General features: G+C 45.1%; 1 protein-coding gene and 1 long non-coding RNA gene across 2 annotated transcripts in view; one reads left to right on the top strand and one right to left on the bottom strand.

Moving 5' to 3' along the window:
- The window catches only part of LOC142202338 (uncharacterized), a 150,650-nt gene that overhangs the window by 112,867 nt on the left and 21,428 nt on the right, over nt 1-16,355 (bottom strand). The window lies entirely within an intron of this gene.
- On the top strand, nt 6,772-7,722 carry LOC142202430 (olfactory receptor 1f45-like). Its single transcript, XM_075272533.1, has one exon. It carries the CDS (start codon nt 6,772-6,774, stop codon nt 7,720-7,722), a length of 951 nt encoding a protein of 316 aa, XP_075128634.1.

Raw genomic sequence — 16,355 nt, 5'->3', positions numbered from 1 at the left:
GGAGAGACAATATCCCATTAACTTACGAATAGAGATGAGCGAACAGTGTTCTATCGAACACATGTTCGATCGGATATCAGGGTGTTCGCCATGTTCGAATCGAATCGAACACCACGTGGTAAAGTGCGCCAAAATTCGATTCCCCTCCCACCTTCCCTGGCGCCTTTTTTGCACCAATAACAGCGCAGGGGAGGTGGGACAGGAACTACGACACTGGGGGCATTGAAAAAAATTGGAAAAAGTCATTGGCTGCCGAAATCAGGTGACCTCCATTTTAGACGAATAGTGGATTTCAAATCCGGGTCATATGAGAATGTGAACTTTGTGACTATGAGACAGGGATAGCTGTACAGGCAGGGATAGCTAGGGATAACCTTTATTTAGGGGGGAATGTTATTAAAAATAACTTTTTGGGGCTCTATCGGGTGTGTAATTGTGATTTTTGTGAGATAAACTTTTTCCCATAGGGATGCATTGGCCAGCGCTGATTGGCCGAATTCCGTACTCTGGCCAATCAGTGCTGGCCAATGCATTCTATTAGCTTGATGAAGCAGAGTGTGCACAAGGGTTCAAGCGCACCCTCGGCTCTGATGTAGCAGAGCCGAGGCTGCACAAGGGTTCAAGCGCACCCTCGGCTCTGATGTAGGAGAGCCGAGGGTGCACTTGAACCCTTGTGCACCCTCAGCTCTGCTACATCAGAGCCGAGGGTGCGCTTGAACCCTTGTGCACACTCTGCTTCATCAAGCTAATAGAATGCATTGGCCAGCGCTGATTGGCCAATGTATTCTATTAGCCTGATGAAGTAGAGCTGAATGTGTGTGCTAAGCACACACATTCAGCTCTACTTCATCGGGCTAATAGAATGCATTGGCCAGCGCTGATTGGCCAGAGTACGGAACTCGACCAATCAGCGCTGGCTCTGCTGGAGGAGGCGGAGTCTAAGATCGCTCCACACCAGTCTCCATTCAGGTCCGACCTTAGACTCCGCCTCCTCCGGCAGAGCCAGCGCTGATTGGCCGAATTCCGTACTCTGGCCAATCAGCACTGGCTAATGCATTGTATTGGCTTGATGAAGCAGTGCTGAATGTGTGTGCTTAGCACACACATTCAGCTCTACTTCATCGGGCTAATAGAATGCATTGGCCAATCAGCGCTGGCCAATGCATTCTATTAGCGTGAACTGAGTTTGCACAGGGGTTCTAGTGCACCCTCGGCTCTGCTACATCAGATTGCTACATCTGATGTAGCAGTGCCGAGTGTGCATCAGATGTGTAGTTGAGCAAAACTGACTCAGCACTGCTAAGTCTGCATTCGCATAGGAATGCATTGGCCAGCCTTCGGCCAATCAGCGCTGGCTCTGCCGGAGGAGGCGGAGTCTAAGGTCGGACCTGAATGGAGACTGGTGTGGAGCTATCTTAGACTCCGCCTCCTCCAGCAGAGCCAGCGCTGATTGGTCGAGTTCCGTACTCTGGCCAATCAGCACTGGCCAATGCATTTCTATGGGGAAAAGTTAGCTTGCGAAAATCGCAAACTGACAGGGATTTCCATGAAATAAAGTGACTTTTATGCCCCCAGACATGCTTCCCCTGCTGTCCCAGTGTCATTCCAGAGGTGTTGGCATCATTTCCTGGGGTGTCATAGTGGACTTGGTGACCCTCCAGACACGAATTTGGGTTTCCCCCTTAACGAGTTTATGTTCCCCATAGACTATAATGGGGTTCGAAACCCATTCGAACACTCGAACAGTGAGCGGCTGTTCGAATCGAATTTCGAACCTCGAACATTTTAGTGTTCGCTCATCTCTACTTACGAATAGTTAGTATTAGTAACTCACATGTACCTGGTGTTGTTTTTACTTTCACTTTGCTCAGTGGAGCTTCCTCTCCTATTCAGGGCTGCAGATTGCAGGAGCTTCTCATGTGTAGCCGCAGGGTCAGAAAGCCCTTATCCTGTACAGTGAGAGGCTCACTCTCATTGGTGGGCAGTGAGAGAAGGGGGCGTGTCCTATACGTCAGCTGTAGTAGAGCAGAGAAGGGACGCTCTCTCATAATTTAATGCTTGAAGTTTGCAGGCTGGCTGCCATGCCAGCAAGATATGCCTCCCGTGCCACTCTTGGCACGCGTTCCAGGGGCTGCCGACCCCTAATCTAGAACATGTTTTCCAATCACTTCTCCAATGGAAAGGATTCCAAAGGCATCTCACTCCCATTGAGAAGGCCCTTCCCGTCAGTTCCCCTAAGGCGTGGATGATTTTGTCCATTTTGCATCAATAAGTCCATCCAACCGAATTCTTCAAACCAGATTTTCTCTTTTCATGGGGATCCGAATTGAGTGTTACTCTTTCACAAAAAGAAATTGATGCAGTCCTGCTTTCTGCTCATGATGATTCCCAATGTGTACAAACTCAAGAAAATCAGTATGATCTACTAATGAGATGGTACCGCTCTCCCTCTTGGCTTTTCCAACATTTTCTATCATCCTCCAATGTCTATTGGCACTGTATATCCCAGGAAGGAATGTTATCGCACATTTGGTGGCTCCGCCCTGCCATCCAACCTTTTTAGGAAGACGTCCAGACTAGAGATGAGCGAGTAGTATTTGATCGAGTAGGTATTCAAACGAATACTGCGGTTTTCGAAATAATCGTACTCTATCGAATACTACTCCTATTTGCAGTAAAGATTTGATTTAGAACCAGCATTTATTGGCCGAATGCTATACAGAACTAATGCTGGTTCTGCAGGACGAGTAAGGGCCGGTTCACTTTAGCGCTTGCATCCCATCTGGAAGAAGTCTGCAGGAGGACACCCCCAAACGGAATATCAGTGCAACTGCAAGTGCTGGACAGTTAAGTACACGGACCCCATAGCATATACTGAGCTCCTTGTGCTTCGTGCAGGCAGTGCGCTGCAAACACACGGAGGGGGGTCCTCCTGTGGACTCTTTCTGGGCGGGAGGCAAGCACTAATGTGAACCGGCCCATAGTCCATGGGGTCCGTGCACTTTAACTGCACAGCGCTCCTCCTAAACACTCTCCTCCTGCTACTCGTGGACTTGGTGACTCTCCTTTAGTTGAATAGTGGTTTCCCCTGAAACAAACATTTTTTCCCATAGACTATAATGGGATTCAATATTTGATTGAGCAGTCGAATACTGAGGCTCTACTTGAAACGAATATTGAATCTCGAATATTTCACTACTCGCTCATCTCTAGTTCAGACCACTATCCAGCGAGTCCTAAAACATCCTTTCTCTATCACACTTCTAAGTCAAATCTGGTCATGCCTATGACTGCAATGGCCAAACTACTTACTCCACAATTTTGGCTTCAGACTGAGAATCAAACTAAACAATTATGGATTACTAAAGTATCTCAAACCGCCCACAATGAGGAACTCTCGAGTTGGAAAAACAGAACCCATCACAAATTCCAAGAAACGTGCAACCCTGGCTTGATTACTGGGACTAAATTAATCTTTTTTATGTAAACCTCTGCACTTCTCTTCTTCCTCTCTTCTCTTACTTCCTCTTCTTCCAGCTTCTTACTCCCTTTGTATCCTATCCTGATCTCACCACATTTTACACTCGTATTCCTTTAATTACCTAAGGCCGGGGTCACATGGGTTTTTTTTGGACCAGATTATGACGCAGAGGCCGCCTCAGAATCCGGTCCAGAGAATGGCTAGCCACAACTGGATGCCGGTGCATTGCATAGATTGAACCGGCTTCAAGTCACGGCATTCCGATACGGGATGGAGTGTTGTGCCATGGAAGTTCGCGGCTGAATCAGCCACCGCCTGAAGAAAGGGCATGTCGCTTCTTTTTACCGTCAAAATCCTGACCAAAAAACCTTGTTTGAACCCAGCCTAACTCCTCCATACTAAACCACCACCTCCCCCCTCTCCTCCCCTTCCTTCCCTTCCCACTCCATTATCTCTCCATTTATAGGAACTTCCATTTGGTATAAGGAAACCATCCACAGCTTTATACTTTTACTAATTAGTTTCTTATTTGTTATTTCACTGCATGTAAAAAGAAGCGAGGTGCTCATTCTTCAGGCCATTTCGCCTCACGATTTGGCCTGAAGACACTCCCTCCTCTGGACTAGGCCCATTCATTGAGCCTTATCCAGAGCGGAGTGCGCAGCTAGATGCTGGTGCAGTGCAGCAGCTTTCAGTGGCGGCTACCTGGCTTTTGGATCCGATCCAAAAAACCTTGTGTGAACCTACTCTTAAGACTGGGTTGATACGGGGGGTTTTGGAATGGTTCTTGACACATAAATCTGCCTCAGAATCCAGTCCAGTCCTCCCTCAGCTAACGTGACTATCGCGGTATTCCATCAGCTAACGCGACTGTCGCGGTTAGTGGCGGCATCCCACTACGGAATAGGCCTAAACAAATGGACCTAGTTGAGAGGGAGTGTCGCGCCGTGGACGTCCTCAGCTGATTCAGTTGCGGAATCTGCAGCAAGAAAGGGCAGCTAGCTTTTTTCCACGAGCGGGAAAAAAACCGCTCGCGGAAGAAGGAAGTGAACAGCTCCCATTGAAGTCAATAGGAGGCGGTTTTTTGAGTCAGATTCTGAGGTAGATGTGAACCCAGCCTTACAGGGAGTGGCTGATCTGCATGTGTCCCGATTGTGTTGGATCCTCGCAGGGCTAATATCAATGACTTATCCTAAAGATAGGTCACCAATATTAGAAAGTGGATAACCCCTTTAATATTTTCCCAGGATGGCACTACAACAACGTTGCGTCATGCATCTTGTCAGATAGGGGAATACTTTGGAGCATTTGCTTACTTACCAGATTTGTCATTGATGAATCCAAAAACGTTCAACTTTTAATATCCCTCACCAAGAGCCCCGGATTGCAAACACAACAAATTATTTTTCCATTTTTTTTTTAAAGTCATTTTGATTAAGTTTTATCCTTAAAGGTAAATATGATAAAATTCAATTAAAAAAAAAAAAAAAAAAAAAAAAAAAAAATTAACAATGTGAGAGGTGAAGAAGTGGGGGGTGGAGGGGGCAAAAAGATGGGGGGCATGGGGCAGAGCAGATGATGAGTTAGTTGGCTTGCAATCTGGTTCCTTATGTGGTGTGATACTTCAGTGCTTCAGAAGGTATATATCACTATATGAGCCCTACTGCGCACTTTCATGCTGACTAGTGTTCATGATCTGATACCTCTGATAGTAGATGATGGAAAAGGTCCATGGTGCTCCATATTAGCTTTCCATATAGCCATGCATGGTGCCTATCAAATCAAATCAAGCAAGCTTTATTGGCACGTCCAAATAGATATCTGGCATTGCCAAAGCTAGAAAAGTGGGAGGTGGGGTGGGGTGGGGTGGGGTATAACAGTCCGTGGGGTCTCATCTTCCTCTTGGTGACTGCTGTGTGGGAGGGTGGGGAGCGGGATGGGTGATTTGGGGTATAACAGTCCGTGGGGTCTTTTGGGTGGTGGGTGGGTGGTTTAATAGTCCATGGGGGGTGGGGGTTTGATAGTCCATGTGTCTCATCTTCCTCTGGTTTGGTGACAGCTGGACACGTATTTTGCAGCGATCTCCACAGTGGCCTCTTCTTCTCCCAGTAGGATGTAGAGTTTCCTCTTCTCGTCTGCAGATATAAAGTCTGGGATGTGGGCAGAGAGTCTTTGGTAGTAGACGGCCCTCACAGCTGAGTATTTGGTGCAGTGTAGCAGGAAATGGGTCTGGTCTTCTAGGGCCCCTTGGTCGCAGTGTTGGCACAGTCTGTTCTCCCGTGGCTTGTACATCTTCCTGTGCCACCCCGTCTCTATCTCTAGGTTGTGGGCGCTCAGTCTGTACCGGTTCAGGGTCTGTCTGTGTTTGGGGTGGGGTATTCTCTCCAGGTTTCTATGTTGTGAAACCAGAATGGTCATGACTCATGAGTAAAGAAAGGGAAAAGGGGAGGGTTAGCAGACCTCGACCCCTGAAAAAATTTGGACCATTGGGTTTGACCAGGTAGTAATAAGACATTTTCTATCATGGTGGATATATCACTTGTGGAACGAGACTACTCCTAGGAGGCCTCTCTCTAAGGGTCAATTCACATGGAGTTTTTTGGCAGCAGATTTTGATGCCTCCAAATCCGCTGCCAAAACCGGCTCCCATTGACTAAAATGGGAGCAACTCACTTCCACTGGCGGAAAAAAAAAACGAGCTGACCCTTCATTTGGACCTAATCTGGAGTGGAATGCCTCGATGGGATTCTGGTGCACTGCTGTTGACCAGTTTTTTAGTTTGCACTACTGATCTTAGGCTATCTGGAGTCAATAGGGAAGGTGAGTAATGATTATTTATTGAATATTAATATTATTTATTGTTCATTCTGAATGTCATATACTATATACTGTATACTGTAGAACAATGGACCATAACAAGCCTCACACCGTGCACAGCCTATCAATTACTGTAACCCTCCAGTCTCATCTGTTCACTTCAATCACTTGACTGTGATCATTATTTCCAGATCCTTTGGGGATTTTCCTTGTTTTCCTGACACTATAAAAACCGCAACATCTGTGAGCTTCACCATTTACATAGAGGATGCCCCGACGCCTGTATCTCTCATCTCGGCTGATAGTGCCCTAATCCTCTTGTGAGCTTCTCCTAAGGGTAACAATTAGTAAGTAGAATATACCGTGCAATCTAATATATTTCCATGTGATGCATTTCAGGGCATTTTAGATACATTTCTGTTTAAGTATTTCCAATTTTTAGAAGAAACCATTCTTGGATCTTCAAGATATTAATGATGTGCGAGGAGAACCAGACACAAGTCACTCAGATACGTCTTCTTGGATTCCGAGGTCTACACAAATACAAACCTCTTCTATTCATCGTGTTCCTCTTGACTTACATATTTATACTGGCCGGAAACCTTCTCATCATCCTATTAGTGACCACTATTGACCACTTGAAGACCCCAATGTTCTACTTTCTGAAACATTTATCCACAGCCGATATCTTACTCACCACCAGCATTGTCCCCGTGATGTTGGACATAATATTTGTTGAGGAGGGTGTTTTGTCTCTTTGGGGCTGTATGATACAGTTGTATTTATTTGGTATGTTTGGATTTGTACAATGTTACATTATTGCCGTCATGTCATATGATCGATATTTGGCCATTTGCCATCCATTACGTTATTCTTCACTGGTGAGTCCAGATCTTTGTCTCCTGCTTGTTGTTGGGTCGTGGTTGTTAGTCATCGTGCTAATATCTAGTGAGTTCATTGTTCTTATCCAATATAACTTCTGTGGCTTGGATTCCATTGACCATTTCTTCTGTGACCTTGGACCAATATTGGAATTGTCCACATCAGACACTACTATTTTGATGTTGCTAGACATTGTTTTATGCGTCTTAATAATTTTTGTCCCTTTTGCTTTTATCATTATCACATACTTTTTTATTTTCTTTGCCATCCTTAAAATTTCTTCAGCTTATGGTAGAAGTAAAGCCTTTTCCACTTGTAGCTCCCACCTGATCACTGTGTGCGCCTATTATGGAACCCTGATGACAGTATACATGGGCTCAACCGATGAGGGCTCGGCCAATATCAACAAGTACAGATCCCTGTTGTACCTCGTAGTGACCCCATTGATGAATCCCATTATCTACAGCCTGAGGAACAACGAGATGAAGAGAGCTATGCAGAAACTGATGAGTCGGCTCTGTCAAAACAGATTGAAAATATGAAATATGTCACCCAAAGGTATAATAATACATGTATATGTAACTGCATTATGTTTCACTTTGTATCACATTGGCAACTACAATATAACATTTATTTAATGTGTCTATGTGCAACCACCTAGTCATTGTGTTGGCCCGTGCTAGAGATGAGCAAAGGAATTAATAAGGAGGCAGACTCAATCTAAATTGTCCAAAATTATGTTTTGGAGGAAATCGAAACCTTTCCTATTTGTGTGAACTGAAATGGTCACAATGAAATGTGTTAAAATAGCAGGAAGACTAGTCGGGCACAGTATATAGAATTATAGGAGGAGGACTAGTGGAGCACAGTATATAGAATTATAGGAGAGGACTAGTGGAGCACAGTGTATAGAATTATAGGAGAGGACTAGTGGAGCACAGTGTATAGAATTATAGGAGAGGACTAGTGGAGCACAGTATATAGAATTATAGGAGGAGGACTAGTGGAGCACAGTATATAGAATTATAGGAGAGAACTAGTGGAGCACAGTATATAGAATTATAGGAGGAGGACTAGTGGAGCACAGTATATAGAATTATAGGAGGAGGACTAGTGGAGCACAGTATATAAAATTATAGGAGAGAACTGGTGGAGCACAGTGTATAGAATTATAGGAGAAGGGCTAGTGGAGCACAGTATATATGTAAGGTAATTGGTAGTTGTGCAATTTGTTAGTGCTGCTGCTGAAACAAGAAAAAAGGGAAAGAACGAGACAGTGAGTCCTAAACTTGACTCAGTCCCTGTCCTTACCTACTTGCCATGCTTTACTAACGCCAGGAGCAACTTGGCGTTGACCCCTTCATTCAAATAAGTGTCAGAACAAGACAAGAGAAAAAAAACACAGAAGAGAAGTCAGCAAGGCAAGGGTCCAAACCAGGGAGACAAAGCAGTACAAAATTGTAATCCAAAAGAGAAGTCACAAGAGAAGCCAAAGGTCAGAGGTCAGTAATACGATAGGAGCAGAAAGAAGAGCATAGCAGGGACAAAGTCACAGGATATAGTCACAATAGCCAGCAAACCTATGTGGGCCGATGACCTGAAGTCCAGGACTTGCCTGAGACTTCATTGGTAGACAACCTGTCAATCACACAGGCAAGGCTAAGATTATTTGAAGAACAGAGGGAAACAAGGTGCAGGAGATGGGTGTGGAGGTAATGCAATTACAGAGGTAATAGAGCAGTGTTCAGACAGAGCAACAAAAACACTCTAAGCAAAGAGTCAAACTGAAGTCGCCTCCTGCACCGCAGTGTGCGAGCAGAGAGTGGTGGAGAGACCCGAACAGGCAGAGATATTACATTATAGAATTATAGGAGAATGACATTGTATCCATGTAGACAGAAAAATCATAAGTTAGTGCGGAGGACGAATAGCTGAACTGAACTGTATGAATGTAATTGTTACTGTGTTACACATACAGGGGGCAGCTCAGCCTTTCCTTGCTAATAATCTAATTTTTAACCTAAGTCTTATTTTTCAACATATTTGTCATTTCTTTGCGTAGTTTGGTGATAAACTCAGTTCTGATTTTGTTAAGAGTCTTTATTTTTTTGCACAATATATTTTTTTATTTGATTTTTTTTTAACAACATGCCATTGCCATGGTGAAAAAATTTTTCATGTCCTTTGTTAACCAATACATATAAAGTTGTGTTAAGCGGTTTTTTGGCAGTAGTGTCTTTGGGTCATTTTTGTTAACCAATATAGAAAAACTGCTGTTAGCATGGCAAGAAAAGAGAGAAAAAAAAAACAAGCTCAGTGAGTGTGTTACAGTCTAATACTGGCCAGGGTATTCATGGTTAAATCTAATTTTATTTCCTAATTTTCTTACAGCCGCCGGCCCTCTGGATTATTATTACAATATGATAAATTCCATACATTGTGCTATGCTGCTGGGTTCCTGACCAATATGACATCCACCCATGCAGAAGATATGGCCCCTGGAACATGATATGTAAATGATCTTGTATTAACCAAGTGGGCGGGTACCTTTGTTCGATGAACAAAGAAGAAATCTAAATCCTATCAATATTTCTTCCAAACCTCTTTTTATTAAAAACAAGGTAAAAGTACAAATTGCAACATGGAAATAGAGCGTGAAATGTTGCGCAATCTCAAATTAACAACTGCAACATGTAAAAGACTCCAATGTGTAAGGGAAGTCAGACAAAGAGTAACATAAAATAAAGAAATAAAATGGAATACGATACCACACTGAGTTACAGTGCAATGAAATATAATAAGATAACATAAAATAAGACAAATGAGGTAAAGACAACACTGCCAAGGGGCCCTAGAAGACGAGGACCATTTCCTGCTACACTGCACCAAATACTGAGCTGTGAGGGCCGTCTACTTCCAAAGACTCTCAGCCCACATCCCAGACTTCATATCTGCAGACGAGAAGAGCAAACTCTACATCTTACTGGGAGAAGAAGAGGCCACTAGGGGATCACTGTCCAATACGTGTCCAGCTGTCACCAACTAAGAGGAAGATGAGACTCCACGGATTGTTACACCCCATCTAATCACCCACCCATCCGACACCCACCCATACCCACATGTCCCAAATGATGAGACCCCAAGGACTATTGTATCCCCAAACCATCCACCCTCACACCCATCCACCCACTCCATGCCCCCCAACTACTCTCTTTGCTTTGGCAATGCTAATTCTATATTCAGACGTGCCAATAAAGCTTTTTGATTTGATTTGTAACAGAGAATGATATGGGACATACAAAAATATGATAAACAAAAAGGATGGTGGTGGGGGAAGTCCATGGCCACTACACTGAGTAAAGAGCCAATAAATACAAAGGCAAATGGGTGATTAGGAGCGAAGGCCCCAAGTCCAGAGGGAAAATCCAAATATACAAACTGTGTTACTACCTTTAGCTCGACCAAGAAAGGAAAGAGGCAAGAAAAGGAAATAGAGGGGTGGTGCTCAGCAATGTAGGGAGAGGGAATAAGAAGGGGTGAAAAAGGGAAGGGAGATGAAACAAGATACGATACTTCTACGTGTGAGGCATCTAGACATGTGAGCGTCCGGAGCAGGTGATACATCTATGACCAGTTGACAGGGAGAGGGAGGAAGGAAAGAGTATCCTGTGGGAGTTTAAAGCTTCCTCTAAATTCAAACAATGGGTGCCAGAGCTCCACAAAAGATTGGTGTTTACGCAGTTCTCAAATATATAATTCCTCAAGCCTGGCAATCTCATCCATCTTATTCACCCATTTGGACACAGAAGTGGGTTCTATGTTAAGCCAATTGAGTGATATCAATGATTTAGCGACTTGGATCAGAAGAGTAGCAAGATCACCCATTACTGGCGACCAATTCCCAGATGGTAACCACAACAGAACAGAAGCTGGAGTCAGAGTAATATCAGGCACCCCCACCTTAAGTAGGACGCTCTCCAGCTATAACCAAAAGGGAGAAATGACCTTAGGCACAAAAAATATGCCCACTGAACCACCACGATCTTCATATCTCCAACACTGATCATCCGTGCATAACCCCATAATAGCCAGGTCAGCTAGACTCTAAGGGTAAGTTCACACAGAGTTTTTTGGTCAGGGTTTTAAGGCCTTAGGGCCAGTTCACACAGAGTTTATGGGCACGCATTCTGGCACGTATACACGTGTCAGAATGTGAGCGCTCAAAACAGATTGCATTCATTTCAATGGGTCATATGGGGGAAGGAAGGAAGGGAGGCAGGGAGGAAGGAAGGGAGGGAGGAAGGGAGGAAGGAAGGATGGAAGGAAGGATGGAAGGAAGGAAGGAAGGGAGGAAGGAAAGGAGGAAGAAAGGAAGGAAGGAAGGAAGGAAGGAAGGGAGGGAGGAAGGAAGGAAGGAAGGAAGGAAGGGAGGGAGGGAGGAAGGGAGGGAGGAAGGAAGGGAGGAAGGAAGGAAGGAAGGAAGGAAGGAAGGAAGGGAGGGAGGAAGGGAGGGAGGGAGGAAGGAAGGAAAGGAGGAAGAAAGGAAGGAAGGAAGGAAGGAAGGAAGGAAGGGAGGAAGGAAGGAAGGAAGGAAGGAAGGAAGGAAGGGAGGAAGGGAGGGAGGAAGGAAGGGAGGAAGGAAGGAAGGAAGGGAGGGAGGGAGGGAGGGAGGAAGGAAGGAAGGAAGGAAGGAAGGAAGGAAGGAAGGGAGGAAGGGAGGGAGGAAGGGAGGGAGGGAGGGAGGAAGGAAGGAAGGAAGGAAGGAAGGGAGGGAGGGAGGAAGGAAGGAAGGAAGGAAGGAAGGAAGGAAGGAAGGAAGGAAGGAAGGAAGGAAGGAGGAAAGGAAGGAAGGGAGGGAGGAAGGAAGGTGTCACGACCTGAATTCTTGTAATAAAATTGTGTATTTTTCTGGTGGGGATTTGGTCTGGTGTTCTGTGGTCTTCTGGTGGTTTCCTTGCCGTTGGTCCATCTATTTGTGCATTTGGTATTGGCCTTCAGAGTATACTTGTGGTTCTCTAGAGCGAACCTCAGGTGTTGGTCGTTGTCATTATCTTATGGGACGGTTCTGGGGCCTTTATTAGGAGGAGGGCTGGCTTCACTAGTTGCCGGTTTTCGTGGTTACCAACTGAATTTGTGGCCCTGGGAGGAGTAGTGTTTGGGTGGAATTACAACTGACTAGGAAGTGGTGTGAGTGTTGCCTTGTGTGCGAGTCTGGTTTCTCCTTCCACACTTCAATGCTACCCTTTCCATCAGTTCTGTTTTCCTGGCACTATCTGGTTGTTTGAGGTTTGGGTTCTAGTTTGTTTTCCCCCAGTCCTGTGTAACCCTTTCCTCACCTTTCCACTGTCCCTCTCCTCATTCTCTTGTTGTTTATTGTGTTGTGCTGTCTGTCTGTTGTCCAGCACATCCCATGCTGTTTGTTGTCTGCAGCTGCACCTTGGTTTCTGTAGGGGTGACCACCTTAGTATCCCTAGTCCCTAACTCTCTTGTAGCTCTCGCCCTATCTGTCGGCTAGGCCTTTGTGTTAGAGAGCCAGGAGTTGTCGGGGCCAAGGCTAGCTTGGGAACAGCTGACCACCACCCGCAGGAAGGGCCTAGCTAGCCGCCGTAGTGTCAGGGAAAGTCCCTGTCCCCTTAGCGGTGCAATCTGCAGTCCAGATTCTGGGTCTGGACACAAATGTAACAGAAGGAAGGAAGGACACATCTGTACGTGGCCCCACCCGATGAGGGCACATCCAATACAAGCAAGTACAGATCCCTGTTATACCTCATAGTGACCCCATTGATGAATCCCATTATCTACAGCCTGAGGAACAACGAGATCAAGAGAGCTATGCAGAAAATGGTCAATCTGGTCTTTTAAACTGGATGGAATAGATGAAACTCAAAATCACAAAATCCTGATGCTTTTTTGGGGCAGAGCCTTGGCGAAGGACGCAAGACACTGAGCTCCTCCGCAAGGTGCCCTAACTTTCCCTGTATAAAGCAGTTTTCAGCGACCCAACGTGGGTAAAAATGGCAGAGATCGCTTTCTAGAAGGTCCAAGCACCCCTAAGACGAGCAAACAAGGCGATATGCAGCGTTTTTTTGAGAAAGAAAGCACTTACCCCTCCGAGAAGCGATCGCAAGATGGCGCCGGAGCACAGAGCAGGCCGGGAGTATATGGACGACTCAGAAGAAGATGGCACTGCAGACACTGAAGTAGGTGATAGCGGGCCTGTCCAAATGTCTAAGACTTTTCTACAAAAAGCACTGGCACATGCGGTGGCGGAGATAAAAAGCGAAATTCAGTCTGTAGGACAGAGAGTTCAGGTCCTAGAACAGGCATACACAGCTGTACGGTCCCACACTGATGCTGTGGCCAATCAATTTCAGAGACATAAAGACCTCCTAGATAAATCATTATTGTGGGTAGAAGATCAAGAAAACCGCTCTAGGAGGAGAAACATTAGAATAAAAGGCCTACCGGAGTCTATAATGCCAGATGAACTATCTAAGATGGCCACCAGTCTTTTTTCAGATCAGTTGGGACAAGAGAGAGCCACCTCTATAGTGATAGAGAGGATTCACAGAGCCCTAAGACCAAAACCGAAACGGGGCAACCGCCGAGGGATGTCATTTGCGGTCTCTTGCCTTATGTGGACACTGCAACGATCTTGTCAGCAGCCAGGGACAAAGATAAAATTACCTACGAGGATACTGAAATATCCCTATATCAAGACACAGCACCCTCCATTTTGGCAAAGCGCCGGCTTTTGAAACCACTATTGGAAATCCTTAGATCACGAAATATTCAATATGCATGGATGTACCCTTTTGGACTGGCAGTTCTTTTAAGGGGCAAAAGGTTTGTTGTTCACTCACCTGAAGACCTGTCTCCAATTTGGCAAATCTTGGATATTGATCCGGTCCCTATCCAGTCATGGCTACCCACAGCGGATATCGCACCGATACCTGATCTACCTCCTCTTTCCTCCTGGTCAGAGGGGAATTCCAGATTGCCAAGAATGAGGAAAGCCATTTCAAAACTGCGTCAAGCGACCTTGTGAGCGAAACCGTCCTCTACCCAAATCAGGGACTGTGAGCGCTTATTGAATGACTCCTCCATATTTTGGTTGCTTATCGTCAGTGACTTATGTTATGCATAGCTTGTTTTAGTGGTTATCAAGGACTCATATAACGGTTTATAGTTATGACTTAGTTACTTGTACTTAGTATGTCTACTTACTCTGCCCGGTACCCTTTACCATGTGTTATTGCATGCTTTAGAGTGTTTCTTTTGAAGATGCTAACCGATTCAAGACAGGGAAATTGGGGCACAACACCAATCAGGAAATTTTCTCCACACCCTACCCAGTTCACTTGTCATTGTATTGTGAATATAGCAGATCCCTGGAGGGGCCCTAACGGCCTACTACTCGTGTCTCCTGATCCGAGGGGTGGGCTAATTGTGGGCAACTCGTAGGGATCGCTTCTCTCCACTCCTAGCCTTAACTCCCTACCTACCCTTCCCTCCCTCCACCCTTTTTCTCCACTCTCTACAGAATTTTCTTCATCCTTACGGTACGGACTAACACCAACCCTTGTTCAGACTCTCTTTCCCCTTCCCCCCTCCTCCTTTTTTATAGATTTTTACATTTTTTCTAAGGTCGTTTATAGTTATTGAATAGCTTATATAACTCTTAGACAGCATGTCTCCCCCTCCCAAACAGGGTGATACCCCTAAGAACCTCACGATCACATCTTTGAATGTGAAAGGTCTCCACTCTCCACAGAAAAGGCGATGGGTCATAGATGTATGCAAAAGTCTGGCCTCTGATATCCTACTGTTGCAGGAAACTCATTATACGCAAGAAAAAAACCCGAAACCACCAAAATCTATGTACACAAAATGGTTTTATTCAAATAGTCTGTCCTCCAATTCCAAAGGAGTAGCAATTGCAATCAAAAACTCTTGCCCTCTCTCCATCACAAGTCAACATTCGGACTCAGAGGGTCGATTTTTGTTCTTAAAAGGTTTCCTAGCCTCTAGAAAAGTTACCATAGCCACGGTGTATGCTCCTAATAAACAAGTCTCTTGGCTTATTGATACCCTCCAAACATTGTCATGCTTTGTGGAGGGAGAAATAATCCTAGGGGGTGATCTAAACATTGCTCTCAACCCGTTGATGGACACTTCAACTGGGAAGTCAGCTATTTCCCAAAGTGCCTTAGGACGCCTTCGAATAGCCATACAGGATCTCCACCTGCGGGACTCATGGAGGTTCTATAATCCATCCGAAAAAGATTTTAATTTATTTTCCCCTCCTAACAACTCGTACCAGAGATTGGATCATATTTTCTCCCATATCTCCCTGCTACCGCAAATCATTAAATCCAAAAAAGGCTGCATAAGCATCTCCGATCACGCTCCCGTAACTATGACTTTTTCTCTCCCGGAACTTCCAAGTAAACAATGGACCTGGAGACTGAACGAGTCCCTCTTAGACAATCCAGACACAGTTAGACAGATTGCGGAATCATTATCCAACTATTTTGAGATAAATGACACCCCTGAAATTTGAAAACGCGGCCGTAAACACGAACCGTAAAACACGCAGCACAAACGCGGCGTACACGCTACCGTAACGTGGCGCTCGGCGTAAAAATAAGAACCAAATGAGCACCACGTTACGCCGTGTGAATGGACCCTTAATTGGTATAAAACATACTGTAGAAAAACCTGACGCTTGTGTGAGCCAATCACAGGAGTGCTGCTGTTGCTATTGGCTCCACTGTGAAAGCAGGATCTCCGCTTATAATAGCAGTGTTGGTCCAGCTATGAGCAATCCCTGTGCTATGACACTATGATGTCACAGTACAGGAATAGTAAAAGAAAATTGGTGGCAGTGGGTCAAAAATAGAAAAAAAACAAAAACATAACGGAGTTGGCGGTGGCTCTACTAAGGGTCCATACCGCCCAACCCGTGTTCTCCGCTCACTCAATGATCTAACACTTACATCCTCTATTATCAGAACCTCCCATGCTCGTATACAAGACTTCTCCTGAGCTGCACCACTTCTCTGGAATGCTCTACCCCGGACAATAAGATTAACTCCCAACTTCTACAGTTTCAAACGCAAACTAAAGACGCATCTTTTCAGACAGGCCTATCACAATTCCTAATGCACAAAAT

This window comes from Leptodactylus fuscus, chromosome 5, assembly GCF_031893055.1.
Source record: "Leptodactylus fuscus isolate aLepFus1 chromosome 5, aLepFus1.hap2, whole genome shotgun sequence".
NCBI lineage: Eukaryota > Metazoa > Chordata > Amphibia > Anura > Leptodactylidae > Leptodactylus > Leptodactylus fuscus.
Note: the sequence above shows the minus strand (reverse complement) of the source record. Positions and strands in the feature narration are given on the sequence as shown.

What these genes read in the sequence shown, in the direction of transcription:
- LOC142202430 (XM_075272533.1), top strand. Translation starts at nt 6,772, where the DNA reads ATGATGTGCGAGGAGAACCAGACACAAGTCACTCAGATACGTCTTCTT.